This window comes from Pelobates fuscus, chromosome 9 (assembly GCF_036172605.1).
Source record: "Pelobates fuscus isolate aPelFus1 chromosome 9, aPelFus1.pri, whole genome shotgun sequence".
In the NCBI taxonomy this organism is placed as follows: Eukaryota; Metazoa; Chordata; class Amphibia; order Anura; family Pelobatidae; genus Pelobates; species Pelobates fuscus.
In genome coordinates, this window is record NC_086325.1 from 133,334,341 (window position 1) to 133,354,025 (window position 19,685).

The following is a 19,685-nucleotide window of genomic DNA, read 5'->3' on the forward strand; positions in this document are numbered from 1 at the left end:
TTACCTTAGATTAAATCTCCTTTCTTCCAGCCTAAATGAGTGACCTCGTGTCCTATGTTTATGAATTGATTTCCAGATAATGGTTTGTACTGGCCCCGAATATATTTGTATAATACATGTTCTCCATCCTCACTGTACACTGCAACTCGGTTCTCCGTCCTCACTGTACACTGCAACTCTTTTTTTACATCCTCACCGTGTGCTGCAACTCTGTGCTCACCGTGCGCTGCAACTTTCCACACTGTACATTACCGCTTTGCGCTCTCCACCAAGCAGTACACTGAAACTCTGCACTCCCTCCTCGCTGTACACTGAAACTTTCCCATAGGAAAGCATTGGATTAGCTGAGATGGTCAATTCTGATTATCTCAGGCTAGGAGGCAGACCGGGGGCGGGGCTAAACGGCACACTGTCCAAACTGCATCTCCACATAGAGATGCATTGAATCAATGCATCTCTAGGAGGAAAGTTCAGTGTCTTCATGTAGAGGGTGGAATGGCACTGTGCTGCACTGACCCAGGAAGCACCTCTAGTAGCCATCTGAGGAGTGGACACTGGAGGTGCCCCTAGGCTGTAATGTCAAAACTGCATTTTTCTGAAAAGACTGTGTTTACTGCAAAAAAAGCCTTACGGGACATGCTATACTCACCAGAACAACTATATTGAGCTGTAACTGGTAACTGGTATAGTGTCCCTTTAATTACAGTTCCACAGAATCCAATGACTAGTTCTGAGCATGCGGGTGCTCCAACAACAAAACTCCACTTGACCTTTGTTACTCTACCATGGCAGAGGATCATGGGAAACAGTTTGGCAACATCTGGAGAGCTGCGGATTGACTGCCCTATTCTAGATTCTACATTGGACTTTGCTGCTAAATTGGGTGATAAAGTGTAGAGTAGGACTTAACTGGATTTCCGTTCATCCTGTTGAATCAGCCCTCTGCGGCTGATATGTTCTACTGCTACATCCTGCACTGAAATGGCAAAATAATAGTGAACCCAGAGATTTCCTCCACCCACAGCTATGGAAAAATCCCTGCTTGCTCATTTAGTGGAAACCTGGCACCAATATTAAGCACCCAACGACCTGCTGAAAGATGATTGTTCAACACACCAGATCAGCGTTGTACATCTCTGGGGCAGGGGTGTTGCAGGCATAGTCTTACATTGAACAGTGTTTCATACCATCTGAATGAAGAACAAAAAAAATAGTCCAGCACAACTTAATTCTAGTATAGAAAACTCTGTTCCACGTCCTTGGCAAAGAGATTCAAATCATACTGATGGAATTTGACATATAGTACCTCTGCTTTAATTCTACAATTTCATACAAATCATATGTGAAATAATTTGCTTTAAATTCTGCTGTGCTGTCCAGTGAGGACTTAAAAAAACAACTAAATAATAAATGTGCTGATGTAAACAGCCTGTACTTAAATAATATAATCTACAGCAGGGGTCCTCAAACTCTGACCCCCCTGATGTTGCTGAACTACAACTCCCATGATTCTTTGAATTACATAGCCAGAGAATCATGGGAGTTGTAGTTCAGCAACATCTGGGGGGCCGAAGTTTGAGGACCCCTGATCTAGAGCATGGCTAGCCATATTATTTTATTTATACAGTGCCATCAGATTCTGTTGCACTGTACAATGTGATAAACCCAGTCATTTTAGAACTAAAACTCGCATAACTCACATTATGCTTTGCCTAAAATTGACAAAGCATTCTAAGTTATTTTACTACACCATAACCACTAGAGCATGCCAAGCGTGCCCTGGATATCAAGGAAAATTGTTTCATACTTACCGTAATTTTCTTTTCCTGATCATTATTCTTGGCAGCATTTACTCATGAGTTAGCCCCTCCCCTCACAGCAGAAAGGACAGGAAATAAAACTCTGAAACTGATATACATGGATCCTCCCCCTTCCCATCAGGCAGTCTTTGTAACTAGGTTCACAACTTATAGTATATGGGTGGGAACGTAATGCTGCCATGAATAATGATCAGGAAAAGAAAATTACGGTTAGTATGAAACAATTTTCCATATTCCTGATCAATCATGGCAGCATTTACTCATGGGGAACACCCAAGCAGTATATATAGAGGGAGGAACAGAGTTCAAAAACAGCTAATAGCTATAAAAACCATTATTGAGCTGCATAAACCTTAGAAGACTTTAAAATAGCCAAACAAGTAATCAATAGGATATTGTCATAAAATCTGTTCAGACAAGATAATTTACCCTAGAGCAGGGGTTCTCAACCCAGTCCTCAAGGACCCCCTACCAGTCCAGGATTTAGGGATTACCTGGGTGTGTCTAAGATACCTAAGATACCTTAGACACACCCAGGTAATCCCTAAATCCTGGACTGGTAGGGGGTCCTTGAGGGACTGGGTTGAGAACCCCTGCCCTAGAGGCTGCTAGGTCAGCAACCCCCTGACATTCAAATGTCTGCATATCCTGAAGAAATATAGAACCAGATAGGAATTACGGCCATGATAGTCAAACCTAGAAAAGGAACAAGGCTAGACTAATACAAGACAGACTCTCGTAAGTAATAAGGAACCCATCATGTAATGGATAAAAAAAATAAAAATTTAGAGCACCTCCATGAAACCCAGACATGGTCTAGAAATTATAGATCTATTATGTCAACACTAGAAGATAATGTCCTTCTCGATTTCAATTAAAAAAACAAATGGATGGCATCATCAAATCAGAACCTTGACAAAGGCATAACTTCCAGAGATCATACTGGAACAAGCAGATACTGTTGGATGAGAACAGTCCCACCATGCTATTAAATAGGGGGAGAATTACACTGAGAATCATACTATTTTCTGTAGGTATTTATTAAAGACGATTCACACTGCTTCATCTTGCCTAGTGAACTACTTACCTGTAGGTACAGGAAACAAATCAATATCTGCATGTCAGAAAGAGGCAGAGCCTAGTAGAGAAATAAGAGTCTGTTATTAAAACACTGCAACAATGACCTATAGATTGCAAAAATCAGACTCTCAACCATACCTTACACTGTGAATGAATTGATACAGTAAGGGTCAGTTACAGGAGAGGTAGAAATAAATAACAGATATTGCTAGGCAAGGGCAAGAAGAATCATATCATACAGATAAGTTACAAAAAAATATCGGTATAAACCATAGAATTTGTGGCAACCACTAAATTATAAGTAGGCAATGTAGGCCAACCACATCAGTACCTACATTCACAGATAAACAGATAGGCATGATATGTACCATTTACAAACAGTAGAATCAAAATGATTAGATACCGTTGTGCAGTATAAGTAGGAGATATGCAATAGGCAGGATACTGATGAGAAGGTGGTAACCAGAGGCACATGATCCATTGTGGCAACACACACATAATCAGGATAGTAGAAGATATTCAGTTATCCTTATGAGAACAAACAACATCATACTTACTCTGACTTTATCTTCAGATAGTGATGACGTATTTATGGCAGAGCCTATGGTGATAAGATCACTCTGCAGCTTCAAACATGTCAACACCAATCCAAGCATATAATCCACAATTATTACATCAATGCAATGTTAGGAGTGACCATCAATTACACAGACCTATGTAACTTAATGTTCAGGGATTTTCTTTATTCTTCTGGTAGCAGGTGAATTTTACCTGAAATAGTAAACCTGGTCAAATGGTCTGGGGACTGGACCTTCCAAAGTCAATTAAAAAATTTGCAATACCCAGCATCAAAGTTACATGGAGCATATGAGCCTCCTAAATGTGACCTATTTGTTAGAAGGAAGCCTAATGTAAGCAGCCTATACTGGTTTTAATCTAAATTACTAACTTACCTGAACAGCTGAAGGCCTGTGTTTCAGCGGCAAAATGGGGATTTGAACAACTGTCTTTTACAATAGTGTGTTGCTGGGTCTTAAGGGCTTAGAGTCTGAACCCTGGCAAGGCTACAAAAATATTGCCTTGTGAGCATAAAAGAAAAATCTAGGCCTGCATAAGCAGACTCCTTCTCCACGGCTGTGGACAGGAGAAAAGCCTGCCTGATGAGTAGGGGGATGATCTATTGATACCAGTTTCAGGGTTCTATTTCCTGTCCTTTCTGCTGTGAGGGGAGGCGCTAACCCATTAAAGGGACTCTCCAGTGCCAGGAAAACACATTTGTTTTCCTGGCAGTGCAGGACACTGCAGTGCCCCTCTCCCTCCCACCCCCTATCCTATGTCGCTGAAGGGGTTAAAACCCCTTCAGTGACTTACCTGAGTCCAGCGCCGTCAGGCTTCACCTACTCTCCTTCCCTGCCGTCAGCTGGCGGAGGTGATCTAATGCGCATGCACGGAAATGGCCGCACACGCGCATTAGAACTCCCCATAGGAAAGCTTTATTCAATGCTTTCCTATGGGGTTTTGGCGTCGCTGGAGGTCCTCCCATAGCGTGAGGACGTCCAGCGTAGTTTAAATTTTTTTTTGTTTTCTAAGAACATGGAAGACCCTCTAGTCACCCGTGGAGGACTTAACCCTGCAAGGTAATTATTGCAGTTTATACAAACTGCAATAACTACACTTGCAGGGTTAAGGGTGGTGGGAGTTGGCACCCAGACCACTCCAGTGGGCAGAAGTGCTGTGGGTGCCTGCAGTGTCCCTTTAATAAATGCTGCCATGAATGATCAGGAAAAGCCCTGAAGAGTCCTTCCTCTCATATGTAATGAATCAAACCATTTAGTAATTGTTTATCTTCTTAGCTGTGTTCTGCACTGCTCCACACCTCCTCTCTAGCCAGATGCGCTCTTCTTTAAGAAAAGCCATACAGAGCAGGACTTGACTCATTGGTTTAGAGCGATCTGCTCATTTAATGTGCAAGCTCTGCACTTGCGGGCTTAGGCGCAGGAGAGCTAACGGAAGCTCCTAACTTCTGTCTCTCTGGCTGGTAAGGCGGTGCTGAGCAGCACCTGGATGTTCTCAAGTTAGAAGTCAAGCCGTTGCTAAACAGTTTTAATCCTTACGCTGGGGCTCTCCTGGTCCTTAACCACTATAGCATGCTTTACAATGCACCACAATATCTCATTTTTAGTGGTGGTCTATTAGTACTAGATCACATTCCATACAGCATCTATTGTACTTTTTGTAATGTAACTGGATACCTTGGTAACAACAACCGACCAGCTGTAGTAGAAAGTATATGAAGTAAATCAAAATATATTTGCCCCTTACAGTCATCTTGAAAATAAATGCCATTTTCTTTTTTTTTGCACAATTGTACAGTACACTGTTAAAATAGAAAGTGGGGGATTGCTATTATGGAGATGAGCTGTAATCCCAGATATCCACGGTTTGACAAGCTATGAGTTTGTACTTGCATATGAACAAAAGCTGCCTTAATTGTTGTTTCAGGATTACAAATCAGAACATGCAGACAGCCATGCTTTACAAAATGGAAGTTTTAACAAATGTTTTTTTTTTTTTTTCTCTTTCCCCTCTCCCTCTATTCGTTTTCCGCCTCCTCTATCTATTTATTTGTCTTTTTCCTTACTTGCTCCCCAGAAGCCTTGCAAAGACCTATAGTAACAGATTTTGAGCCACAAGGTCTGAGTGAAGCTGCTCGTTGGAATTCCAAGGAAAACCTCCTCTCCTGTCCGAGTGAAAATGACCCAAACCTCTTTGTTGCACTGTATGATTTTGTGGCCAGTGGGGACAACACACTTAGCATTACTAAAGGTAAGGTATCAACAGCAGGCCTGGTTAAATTCTTGTCTCTAGCTAATGTGGGTCTACGTATTACATTATGCAGTAGATCAAAGGGAACTAAATGTTTCAAAAAGTTACCTCAATCTTCATTTCGTTTTTTAATATAATTATTTTGTAGTTATATAGGACCCAACAGCTAAAATGAACTTTCCTTTAACCTTATTGGAAAACCTAGGGACACTATAATCACCAAAACAACTACAGCTTAAAACAGCTTTTGACCCGCTCCCCCTTGCCGATTTAAGCAATTCCAATGCTTTCCCAATGGGAAATCATTGGATTGGTTAAAAATCAGCAATTCTGATGTCACCAAGGGGGTAGGGCCAGCGCTGGTGGACCCGGAAGTAAGGTGAGTTTGAATTACATTTAAGGTGGCTAAGGTGGGGGCAAGCCACCTAAGTGGTGGATTTAGCACTGTAGGGTCAGAGATACATGTTGGTGTTCCTTTAGGTTTTCAAAACTGATTTAAAGTTCTTTCCTAAATAATACATTTCACATCTCATCTCCCACTTCTGTTATGCCTTGTGTGGGTTCCAAACAAGAGCTGCACTGCCAAATACATATAGATAGATAGACATGTTAAAAAGAAACCAATACTTTGTGACTTTGGTCTGGGAAACTTATGGAAAAAAAAATCAAAACATCTTGCCCAACAGCAATTCTCTTCTTGAACTCTTCGTTAAATCCCGTAAATCCTGGTCACTCCATTCCAGTATCCAACTTTCTGGTGAAACTAACAATTAACTACAATTGTATTGTCATGCAAATTAGTCGTGCCATTTCACCTACCCTGTTTTGTGAAAGCTTTAAGCAAAAAGCCTTTAAGAACGTCCTGCTTTGAATTTTGAAGGCTTGCATCCGGCTCAGAAATACTTTATCACGTTTTGTTTTTCAGAATTCTGAGTTTATCTGGATAGGATTAGATGGAGATTTGAGTCATGTGAAATGAGAGGCACAGATTGTTTGTTTGAATTAAAAAAAATAATTCTGATGTTTTAAAATTATAGAGGATAAAATTAAAGTGTAGCGCAAATTCGTTTTCTTTCCTTCAAGTGAGGAGAAACGATTTTTATATTTTATATAACACACATAATTTTGAAAGAGGGCTTCTCTTACTATGAGACGAATAACCTCTGACAGGCCTGTAACCTGATCATCTTGGAAGGTACATCAAAGTTGTACGTCACATGGGTGCTAGATGAAACACAAGTCTTATACCTATTATTCTATTCTCTGTGGGGACAGTTCAGCACTGCCTGTTATGTTAAACTCTGTATCCATTTTTGGTTATGAAAGTTGGAAAAGTATTTTGTTGTGTTAATCCCTATGACAGCAGTGTTAATCTGTGTCCCTGGTTGTTTTTGATCTACAATTCCCATAATTCTCTGGAATACCCTCTTGCAGTTAAAGTGCAACTTCAAGCACCACAGCAACATCAGTTACTTGAATTGGGCATGGTGCCTGGAGTCTGTACTTGCAGCGTTTTTGTTATGAAATGCGGCAAATACGGAGATTAACCCCTCTGCTGTCAGAGGTGTAACTCAACATCCGGTAGCATCAATGGGGAGTCAACAGCTACCCTGGAACAAGAGTGCTAGGCTGGCTAATTTATTTCTGTGTACATTTTTCTGCTGTTGACTGACACTGTGCCAATGAATGGAAGGCAGAAGCCAGCAGTAGTTAGCTGGTACCATAGGATAGCAGGTGGCTGGCCGGGACCTAAAGTGAGAGGGCAAACCATTGCAAAATTGTTTGGTCCTATTACCAGGGAACAAGGCCAGGGTACTCTTGGCATCATAACCACTACACTGCGCTGTACTGGATATCATGCTTGGAGTAACTCTTTAAGTGGATTTTAATTCACTAGCAATACAGGCATCCCAACCCTATGATATGTATGGAATATCTTTAACTTTCTTGGTATATTGGTCTACATATAGATATTTACATATTTTAACATTGCAAGATGTTCTTAAGGTCAGGGGTTACTTGGTTCTTGTTCTTTACACTGGCCACTTTGTGTATGATGTCCCTTAAACAGGTGAGAAGCTCCGTGTTTTGGGTTACAATCACAATGGAGAGTGGTGTGAGGCCCAAACCAAAAACGGACAAGGCTGGGTGCCAAGCAATTATATCACGCCAGTCAACAGCCCTGAAAAGCATTCGTGGTATCATGGACCCGTGTCTCGCAATGCAGCGGAATACCTCCTCAGCAGCGGGATCAATGGCAGCTTCTTGGTACGGGAGAGCGAGAGCAGCCCGGGACAGCGATCTATATCCCTTAGATACGAAGGCAGGGTCTACCACTACCGGATCAATACCGCCTCTGATGGCAAGGTAGGACACTGTATAACTATTCTCGTATTAAGTCCTCATGCATGCATCCCTGCTTACATTATTTTAAGCTGCAATATTTTTTCCTAATTGCGTTCTGAATGTGCTGATTGTGAAACTTGGCAAAATATTAACCCTTTAGTAGGTTGCTTCAAAGATATATGATATGATATTGTTGCTTATCTAAAACTGGTCTTTGGAAAAAGGTTTAGGTTATTAGGATTTAATGAAATCATTCAAATGGCCACGTTTGACCTTCCATATACTTTAATTACTGTTTAGGTAAAATAAAAATAAACAAATGCACCAGTCAGGAGAGTTAAATAGAATACATTTTTTTTTGTAAATTCCCTTTATGTAATCTGCTGATTTTGTGATTGTGACAACATTCTCCTTGAGTCATTCCATTCAAACTCTTTATCATCCCTAAGCTTGTGGGAATCTGCTCACTTACCACCTCATCAGATCATTAGAATCTGCTCATTCACCCTAAATAAGTCTACCCACTTTTCCTAAGAATCTGCCCATTTATACAGAGAATTTGAGATTGACATATAAACCCTTATGTTTAGGCTCAAATCCTGAGCATTCAAATTTACACTTGTTTTTACGTCCGTAAAAGATTCGGGACTAGAAATTGTTTGCTAACCCAATTTGCAGGCTGTTAACTCGAACATACATGCATCACATAATTTACATAATTTTCCACCAAAAACTGTGCGTGTGATATGCTATGCGCATGCATTGATGCCATGCATATTATCTTATTTAGCCTGTGCATTGCAGCCATGCATGTGATAACCTTTTTCTTCGTGTGCAGCAGCCATGCAAGTGATTTTAACGTCTGCCAGGGTTCTGGGACACATGCAGTTCTGACACATGGGCTGGAAGCTATCCCTGGTTTGGCACTTTTCATACTAGGCCTTAGACAACTAGAAATACTTGAATTTCTTTGTGCTAAGTGGGAAATTCCTACATCAACGTTCACGGCTCTGCAATGTGTTCTATACATTATTAATCGGCATCTCTGTGCTCATGCACAAGTCACTCAGTCAATCCTTTCAACAAGTTCATAAACTCAACTGCGCTGAAGCAAGACTAACCTTAAATCCTAACTGTTTATACTTACAGGCTCTAATCGAGCCCTGTGTAGATGATAAGGTGGCATATTACCATTGAAACCTACTTCTGATTTAATTTAAATACTCAGATGCACTGTAAACATATGCATCACGATGCACAGCTAATTTCCAAATGTCATCTCTGGAGATGCGGCAGAATAGAAGGTAGCGTTACAGCGTTATAGTTCATACTTTGATTTCCGTACTGTCGTTTAACTTTTACATCATTCCTCTATTATTTTCCCATGACAGAGTTTATTTGCAGCTGAAAAGCCTCTTACCTGTTTGTTTTTAATATGCAGATATATTTGTGCAAGATAAACACCCATTGCCTGTGCTTTCGTTTTAAAAAGAGTGTGATTTATGGCTAAGGATTGTATTCTGTTTGGTAAGAACGATTCCTGCTGCCAATTAAGCTCAGTCATTTTCTTTTGGAAGCTCTGCTGTTCTACATGTTTAATTAAACTGCTCTGATCTACTTGGAATTTTGTAATATCTCCCGACATCTGTACCCCTCCTTCCCTGTCCATTCTTGTGCATAACGTGTCTGATATCGTAATTAAAGGGACAGTATCAGGGCCCCCCCATTCTCTCCCCCAAAAACCGATGGAAATTTTAACCACAGTGTGTCTATAATATGTTTTTCTTTTTACTTCAAAGCAGTTAGCTATGATTTGATACGTAGCCAGATTTCATTCCTCTCAACATCTCAGATAGCGAAAGAGGACAACACTTTAGTTATTAGGAGTGTGGCAAGCTATTAAAAGATGTTTAAAGGACACTTTAAGTACCACAATGGATTTTTGTATTGTGCAGGTATTGTCAAAATGCTTTCAAGTATGTGATGTGTTTACTGGTTATGCATGCCACTCTTCTCTCTCAAAATCCATAGTGTTGATTTCTTTACGAAAGTCTGCCTGGTATTTCATGCACGCTACCTATTCGTTCTTTCTGTTACTGTTTCTGCAGTCATAAAGTCTTAATGTTGCATTGAATTATCAATTATCATGTGAGAAGTGTCTTCATTTTAAGAGCATCGTTTATGGCAGTAACGGACCACTCTGGGTTATAATCCACTTTACCTTGTTTGTTCAGAAGACCAGGGACATTCATCCAAAGGCTAATATTACTAGATATCACATACCTCCCAGCACTTTATTTGTCGGAGGTGTGATCTTGGGTGGAGGTATTCCTGGACGATGTAGGATGACTTCATGGTCTACTAATAAACTGAAAATACTAAAAAAAATAGTATTCACACATACTAATTTCTAAGCATATTTATTGCAGTTTTAAGACACATTGTTGTGAACTGTATTGCTGTGGAGCTCTGTCATGCACTCAGGGCACGACAAAATTGTCCGAACACCAAGGAAAGAGGGGCATTAAAAAAAGAGGGACTCTGTAGTCAGCAGGAACCACTACACATTAATGTAGTGGTTCTGGTGCCTATAGCCTGTCCCTGCAGGCTCAGCAATGAAAGTGCTGCCTGATCAGAGAAAAGGCAGTGTTTACATTGCTGCCTAGTAACACCTTTAGGTGCCGTCACTCAGACGGACACCAAGGTGCTTCCTATCTCAGTGTTGCGATGTGCATGGAGATGCTGAATGTTCCCTATATAGATGCATTGATTCAATGCATCTCTATGAGGAGCTATTGAGTGTAGCATGTGCAATAGCCTCACAATGCTTTCCTATGGGAAAGCTTTAAATTGGCGGAGATCATCAAGGATTGTTGATCTCCACCACGGAGGCGGGCCAGACGCAGTGATGGAGGAAGTTTAATCACTATCTCTATTGAATGAAATATTTGTACGTTTTATTTAATAGCTGTAGTGTCTCGGTCTGCACTACAAAGATATGTGATAGTGGATACTGGGGCTTATGCAGTGTAATACAATAGAGTAGCTATATCACACGTGAATCAATAATTAAGGGTTATTAATGGATAATTCACAAAACCAAAGCATGCAAAAGTAAATAAATTGAAAACGCACACAACCCTAAATACAATGTTAGCTTCCAAGTGCACGGGATGGGAGTGCAAGAGTTCTCTACCCTACTGGACTACACATCCTGTCTAGCTCTGTGAGATTCTGGTTAAAGGGTTTTTCCAACCGCTATGATCGGTTTAGTGATTTGAAGTGGTCATGGTGGTAGAAGTATGCAATTGGCTAGTGAGAGATTGGCAGCCCAGAACTCTGTACCCAGACTGCCAATGCCAATTATTAAATATGCTGCCGACAGACGGAATAAGAGCGCCTGCAAGGGGAAGATACTTTTCCACTCCCATTTGTGGGTGCTCCCTCTGCTACTTGTATTGCATGTATATTTTTTATTTTTATTTTTTAAATTAGATTCACTCCCCTTCTTCTTTCCTCCCCTCGATTCCCTGGAACGCGCAAATGCGCACTGAACTAGCAAAATTCGAATTAACAAAAAATGCATAATACTCCCCTCCATGTCTTTAATAAAAAGTATTTTTTAGCAAAATCTATGAATTGGCTCGTGTTATGCAGGATCTAAGTGAAACAGAGAATACCGATAATTAACAAATGATGACTACCAATACAACATAAAGTATTTGTCCACTGATTGTTAAGATGAAATGTAAATTATCCACAAAAGATTTAGACATTGTTTGACCACACAAAAATGTAGAAACAAAAACCAATAATGGTTGAAAATAACTTTCAAGTTGATTCTTTTTGTAGCACTTTTAACTAGTAGCTTTTTACATAATTACAAAATGTTTACAGGTTTTGCAAATATAACGATAGAATTTTTACATTATGAGATGTCAAAGGTTCATACATCATACATGAGTCAGAATGCTTTTTGTGCAAATTAATGTACTTCCAAGTTCTGAATATTTGCATTAAAAGCCTCTAGTGCAAGAAGTATATTCCTCAAAGAGAAATTGGTTGGACAAAAGCCTATGGTGGAGGGGAAAATACCTACATGTATTGTAAGAAAATATTATTTCAATGGCCGGCTGGTACTGCTGGTGGGCTAACTTTCTGTCCCCAGAGGTACATGTTAATACAGTAAGGGGATAGAAACCTGGAATGGAATAGAGCTGGACATAACATGGTGAAGAACTGGGAGATGGCACCCTGCGGCTATTGGCAGAGTTATTAATAATTAGCAAACACTATGAAAAACATTAGAATATCTCCAAACATTTATTACTCTGAGCCCACTGTAGTGGTGGTGACTCTAGGAGTTCCCAGGCGCTGTTCCCCCGTAAAGGGGCAAACCATTTAACAACAGTTTGACCTTCTACCTGGCTCCCAATTGGGCTCCAGGTCTCCTCTTATGCTGAGCTTCACCAGCCAGCTTCTGCAGAGCTCTCAGAAACCATATGCCAATCCTGCTGGCCATTCATTGACAAAGTATCAGCTGATCACTCTCAGTCAACGAATGACATTCTGTGCACAGAAATATTCAAATAGCTGACCGTCAGCCAGGAGCTAGTCCAATATGGCTAACGTCGCCACAATGAGTCTGCTGAAGGTTGAGTTATACCTCCGGTAACAAAAGGGGTTAAACTTAGTATGTGCATCATTACATTTTGAAACGCTGCTCATACAGACTCCAGGCACCATGACCACTTCAATGAAATGTTGATGCTTGCAGGCAACCTGTAATGTAAATGTTTCGTCGCTGATTGATTAGAGTGTATTTTTTTATTTTGTGTTTCTCTTTCTAGCCCAAGGCTTTGAGATCTGTTCGCTAAACAGCATGTTGTGATGTTGAAAAATGAAAGCTAAAACCGACACGTCTCCCATTTTACAGACTCCTTGATGCACTTTGTTTTCTTTTAACATGAACAACTCCCCAAAGTTGTTTATGGGTAGGGCTGCCATCAGAACTCTTTAGGCCACTTACAATCACACTGTTCATCTCCCCTCCTCGTCTCACACATGCACTATGCTCCCAAACACATAAGCACTCACAAACAGACACGGGTGCACAGTCATACACACACAGGAATAATCACTATCAGACAAATACAAATCCCCCCCCCCCCCCCTGACATTCTTCTAGACTCACAAAATGCTGACATTTGTTTTAGATGCATTTTTTTTGCAGCAGGGGAGTAGGAATAAGACTGTTCGATGGCAGCAGGCCCCATTCACTCCTGTGTGGCTTTCCTTTCACAAGATTTAGGAGGAAGTAATTTGGCAGAAGAGGGTCCTGTCAGTACACCCTGGTAATGGGCATCATAGTTCCACAAAGCGGTCTTGTCAGGGGAGATATTTTTTGTTTATCGAACTGGGCCACATATCGTTACAGGGCCCTTATGTCTCCTCTTTGTTTGTCCACAGTTTTCTATTGACTGTGTGTAGTATTTTTGCCGGCAGGCATGCAGCACTGTGTGTATGTATTTATATTCCATCTCTTTCATCTGTGCTTTATGAATACGTTTATATTCTGTTTGCTGACTAGAATTTCACCTTTTTGTTTCCTGTCTGTTATTGTGTGCTTGATGCCTTGGCGTAATAACTGGATACGTCAGTGTTTATGCATTTTCCTAAACGCATAAATCTGTTTAGTTAATTTTTCTCTTTAACTCGTCACATTTGTTTATTTAACTTTGCATTGTATTTATTTTATCTTGTATGTTAAGTACTCAAAAGGTTACTACAAGCATCAAAACCACTACAGTGAGCTAGTTATAGTGTGAGCAGTACACTAGCCCAGTTTCCTGCTAATGGGTGGTTAGCTGACCTCTCTCAGCCAATGAATGCAATTAAGTACCTAGAAATATGCACAGAATTGATATTTGCAAAGTCAGAACCAGTGTTCCAAGCTGGCTGATGACACCCCAATGACGATGCCAGAGGTTGAGTTACAGCTTTGGCAGCATAGGGGTTTAAACTTTGTATGTGCAGTGTTTTAAAGCAAAATGCTGCACATACAGACGCCAGGCACCATGATCACTTCAAGTCACTGAAGTGATCATGGTGCTTGAAGTAAACTTTTAAGGTTTGTTTTTGGGGGGGTTTTGCAAAGAAAAATGTTTTTATCTTTTTCCATTTTTTTCCATTTTTTTTTCTTTTATACCCTCCCACCAATTGCTCAATTTTTGTTCTCATCACAGATACAAGAGATTAATTATTAACATTGAGTTATTAAGGATTCGTGTGGAGGTTCTTTGGGTTAGAGGGATACTCTGGGTATCATAACAACTTAATCATAATTTACCACTTAATGTGTGTTCCCAGGTGCTGTCTGCTCACTTTCCTTTATTGCTCAGAATAATGCTTAAAGGACAACTGTCACTTCAAACTATTTTTTGTAAATTATTATAATCGTTTCATGAAGTTTGGAAAGGAAATATATTTTTAAAAAAGAGAGAAAAACACATCTCAACCTTTGGTCATACCATGTTTGAAAACAGACAGCTAATCTCTATGATCTTCCCTGCTTCACTTCCTGCATTGAAGACCACAGAGACTAACTGAGACTTTTACATATAGATTATTTAAAAAAAAAAAAAAAAATCTATTTCCTTTCAAAGCTCAATGAAAGGATTATATTTAAAAAATAGTTTTAAGTTAACATTTGTCCTATAAGCAGTAGCGTGGGCAATGCGGTGGCAGTAGTAATTGGCTGCCCATCGCAAGTTCAAGCCTTTACTGGGAATGACCGGCCAGTGATATGTTGAGATCGTCGCCTTATGCATTAGCCTGGGCAGAAGAGGGAAGATATATGTTGGCACCAGGAGAATCCTGGTATTAAAACAGCTTCATTGAGTTGAAGTTATTATGGTGTGCACAGGATTCCTTTAACACTAATCCTAATGATTCCCTAACCCTAAAAGAGTGGTAGAATAGCCTAAATTCTTGCTCTCCCCCAAAGTCAGCTAGTCGCTGCCATGTAAGAGAACTACAGGGATAATTTTTAGGGTTAAATATAATCCATTAATGGCTATCTTTGGTATTCCAGAAGTTTCTGAACTACATTTCACATGATGTTCAGCCGGGCTTAAGAGTAAATATAGTTAAGCAATAGTACGGTATGATGCAGTGAGTGACTGTCAGCAGCCGCTCATGTGTGCTTCGTACTGAGCAGGAAATAAGTTACAATGTGTATTAAAGGAACACTATAGGGTATTCTTGACCCTATAATGTTAAAACCACCATCTAGCCCCTATGCCCCCCCCCCCTGCCTCCCTAAATATAGTAAAATCTTACTTTTATTCAAGTCTGCAGCTGCTACCTCTGCCCCTGATCTACTGGCTTGGCTGACATCAAAATGATTATCTGAGCCAATAACCATGCTTTCCCATGGGACTGTCAAGGAGGCAGATCAGGGGCACAGCAACGACAAGCCAAACACAGCCCTGGTCAATCAGCATCTCTCCATAGAGATGCATTGATTTAATGCAGCTCTATGAGGAAAGTTCAGTGTCTCCATGCAGAGGGTGGAGTCACTGAATTGCAGTACGGCACAGTGTGCAGCACTGCCCCAGGAATTGCCTGTAGCAGCCACCTGAGGAGTGACCAGTGGAGTTATCACTAGGTTGTAAGACTGTGTTTACTGCAAAAAGACAAGGGAGCTATTATACTCACGAGAACAAATGCAATAAGCTGTAGTTGTTGTGGGGACTATAGTGTCCCTTTAAAATACATGCACTCTAATCCCTCTTCTAAGTGCATTTTTACATTCCGTACTTCTTTTAAATAAATCATTTTATAAAACCTTTAATGGACATACTTTCCTACAGAAAAATGTCTCTCTTGGTTATCTAGTTTAAAGATAGGACAGCTGGTTTAAATTTTGTAATTTGAAAATTGATAGCTTTTTGTAGTTTTTGTGGATGCCCCGGTTGTGTTTTTAGTTTTGTTTAGGATGATCAGTTGCAATGTTGTTGTGCATTATTACAATCCATTATTGCCCGCAGAACAATCTGCAGATGTGGTGTTATTTCTTTGTGACGTTATTAGGTTTGGAACAAACCACTTGCTCGTTCTTTTATCCTATGAACTTAGCGTTTGCTTTTTGTTCTAAACACTAGAAAATGCAAAAAAATTACATAATCCTTAAAGAATTCATGTTGAGAAAATGTTTAGGAAGGTCTTGGTCAGTATTGGCTTTGTAAGCGTTCACCATTTCACGATTATTTGATGAAGTACATTAAAACATGGATCCCGCACAATTTACTATGCACTCAATAAGTGAAGAAGCAACACTTCATAAAAGGAGTTACAATATTTATTGGACTTAAAACCTTTCAAATTTAAAAGGAAATACTTATAAGGCAATATTGCACATACATTAAATAATAATCAGTAAAAAAAAAAGTGGAGACTGCAAGCCTCCTGGAGTTAAAGGTAAACAAAATGAAAAGTGCTCTTTAAGTATCTTCCATTTCCCCGTGTGGATACCTCTTGTATCTTTTCTTGATCCGGCTAAGCCTTTAAAAACAATCTAAAGTAGGTGTCCAACACTGGACAAGTCAGCATGGTTCACAAGTCTGAGAAGAAAGCCACCAGGTCAATCTACAATTTTACATTTTGCAAGGCTCTTAAAATCACCACCTCAGCAAAGAAATATGGGGGTTTTCAGTTCCACGATAAGCCCACCACTAGGCCTCAGAACCCAAATATTGGGCTCCCCCTCACTCCCTCCCTGGCTGAGAGCCTGGGAGAACAGATCAGACAAGTCAAATGCTTCTCTAAGAGAATCGTTTGATTGGACCATGAAATGACGTGGCTTAACCCCTTAACGACGAGTGACGGACGAGGTCCGTCACTCAGGGTTTTGCCTTAACGACGAGTGACGGACCTTGTCCGTCACCCGTTAAAATTAACCCCAGATCGCCGCGATCGCAGGGTTAATGGTGCTCCGGTCTGCCTCTGTATTAGAGGCAGACCGGGAGCACCGACTTGCGCTGTCCCAGCACATGTGCTCGCTCTGACAGCATGTCAGAGCGAGCACATGTGCTGTGTATACTCACCTTCAGCCTCCCTGCACTTCCGGGTTCACTGTGAAGTGCAGAGAGACGGATCAGTCCTGATCCTGCCCCCTGTTGAAAAAAAATAAAGTTTAATTAAAATCCCACCCCCTTTACCCAGTTTAATAAAAAAAAAATAACCCATTCCCTGCCAATTGATCACTGACTACAGTGATCAATTGGCAGGGATTACATTTTACGATCAGATTTCTTTTTAACCCCTGAGGGTTAATTCTTTTTTTTTTTTTTTTTTTTTAACCCTCAGGGGTTAAATGTATTTTATTAATTAATTTAAATATTTTAAAATTATAAACTTAGCTAGCTGGTGAGGGTGGAAGTTAGTGGGGAATTGGGGGATTTAGTGTTAGGCTAACTATGGGTTAACGTTAAAAAAAAGTTTTAAAATAAGCTTTAAAAAGGTAAAAAATTAAGTTTAAAAAAAAGTTTTAATAACGTTTAAGTAAAAAAAAAAAAAAAAACCTTTTACCCAGTCCAAATAAAAATTAACCCCTTCCCTGCCAGTCGATCACTGCCTACAGTGATCAAAATACAGATCACAGTATTATACTGTGATCTAATTTTTTTTAACCCCTGACGATTAACTTTTATTTATTTTTTAACCCTCCGGGGTTCAATTTATTTAATTAACTAATTTAAATATTGTATAATTAAATATTTTGCTAGCTGGGTGGGTGGGAGTTATGGGAAAATGGGGAATTTACTGTTAGTGCTGCTTACTGCTAGTTAGGGGTTAACGGTAAAAAAAAAAAAGCTTAGAAAAATGTTAAATCTGTAAAAAAAAGTTTTAAGAAAGTTTAGGAAACTTTAAAAAAATTAATAAAAGTTTAAAATATAGTTTTAAAAAAGTAAAAAAATACATTTAAAAACGCTCATTACCACTACACCTGGAACAAACTAGAGAAAAATTGATCCCACGCCAAGGTTCAAAATATGCCTTTTGAATTACCCCAGGGTGTATTCTTTAATAAATAGTATGTGTTTGTGGGGAAGTTTCAATAACCAACCATCTAAACTACTCCAAATTGGAACATGGACACAGCATACAACTTCAAAGTTAGAAAAAAACTGAATGGCTGCGTCTCAAATGTGCCCCTTCAACATCCACATATACCTGGCAAAGGTACATACGGGGGTATTGCTGTACTCAGACCACATAGCTGAGCAACATATGAAGTATTATACAGTGGTAGCACACATAAGGTTTGCAAAATATACTGTGCAAACTCACTTTGTGTGTCAAAAAGGCAGAAAAAACGCTTATTACCACTACACTTGGTACAAGCTAGCGGAAAAATGATCCCACGCTAAGGTTCAAAATATGCCTTTTGAAATACCCTGGGGTGTCTACTTTAAGAAATGGTAGGCCTTTGTGGGGTAGTTTGAATTTAAAACCTGCGAAGATGCTTGGAAATTGCACATAGGCCCAGCGTCAAAATTAAAAGTTCAGTAAAACTTGGTCTTCTTGGTCTTCTATATGGCACTGTAGCTTCACAAAATAGTGCCAAAGACATTCATTGGGGATGTATTTTTACTCAGAAGACTTAGCTGAGCATAATTTGGGGGTTTTGAACTTAGTGGCACATATGAAATATACAAAATGCCCAGCAAAAATGCAATCCGTATGTAAAAAAAAAATGCCCAAAATTATTTTTTACCACATACTTTGGCATGTATTGGTGAAAAAATGGGGGCATGCTAAGGCACAATATGCACCTTATGAGATACCCTGGAGTGTCTACTTTTACAAATGGTAGGCCTTTGTGGTTTTTTTTTTTTTTTTGTTCAGTCAAACTGGTATAATACCCCAAATGGAAGCATAGGCTCATTAAATCCGTCTCTCAAAATTCAACTGTGAATACTGAAAAGGACAGGTCTCCTGTATGGCACTGAAGCTTCACGAAATAGTGCCAAAGACATACAATGGGGTTGTCCTTTTACTCAGAAGACTTAGCTGAGCATAATTTGGGGGGTTTGAACTTAGTGGCACATATGAAATATACAAAATGCCCAGCAAAAAGGCAATCCGTATGTAAAAAAAAAATGCACAAAATTATTTTTTACCACATATATTGGTGAAAAAAATGGGGGCATGTTAAGGCACAATATGCACCTTATGAGATACCCTGGAGTGTCTACTTTTACAAATCGTAGGCCATTGGTTGTTTTTTTTTTTTTTTTTTTAACAGTCAAACTGGTATAATACCCCAAATGGAAGCATAGGCTCATTAAATCCGTCTCTCAAAATTCTACTGTGAATACTGAAAAGGACAGGTCTCCTATATGGCAATGTAGCTTCACAAAATAGTGCCAAAGACATACAATGGGGGTGTCATTTTACTCAGCAGATGTAACTAAACACAAAATAAAACTTTGTACAGGAATAGCACACACCAACTTTACAAAATACACGTCAGAAGTTCTTTGTTATAAGTTTGTGTGCCAAAACCCCCAAAAAACAAAATTTTACTCCAATATTTAGCAGAGGTTG

General features: G+C 39.7%; 1 protein-coding gene across 4 annotated transcripts in view; it reads left to right on the top strand.

Moving 5' to 3' along the window:
• The window catches only part of ABL1 (ABL proto-oncogene 1, non-receptor tyrosine kinase), a 214,848-nt gene that overhangs the window by 160,622 nt on the left and 34,541 nt on the right, over positions 1-19,685 (top strand). For 2 of the 4 annotated variants that reach the window (XM_063432439.1, XM_063432437.1), the window contains exons 2-3: positions 5,553-5,726; positions 7,798-8,093. In XM_063432439.1, coding sequence (XP_063288509.1) covers positions 5,553-5,726; positions 7,798-8,093 — 470 coding nt within the window. The remainder of the gene's footprint in view (positions 1-5,552; positions 5,727-7,797; positions 8,094-19,685) is intronic. The other 2 variants (XM_063432440.1, XM_063432438.1) reach the window with 1 other exon arrangement.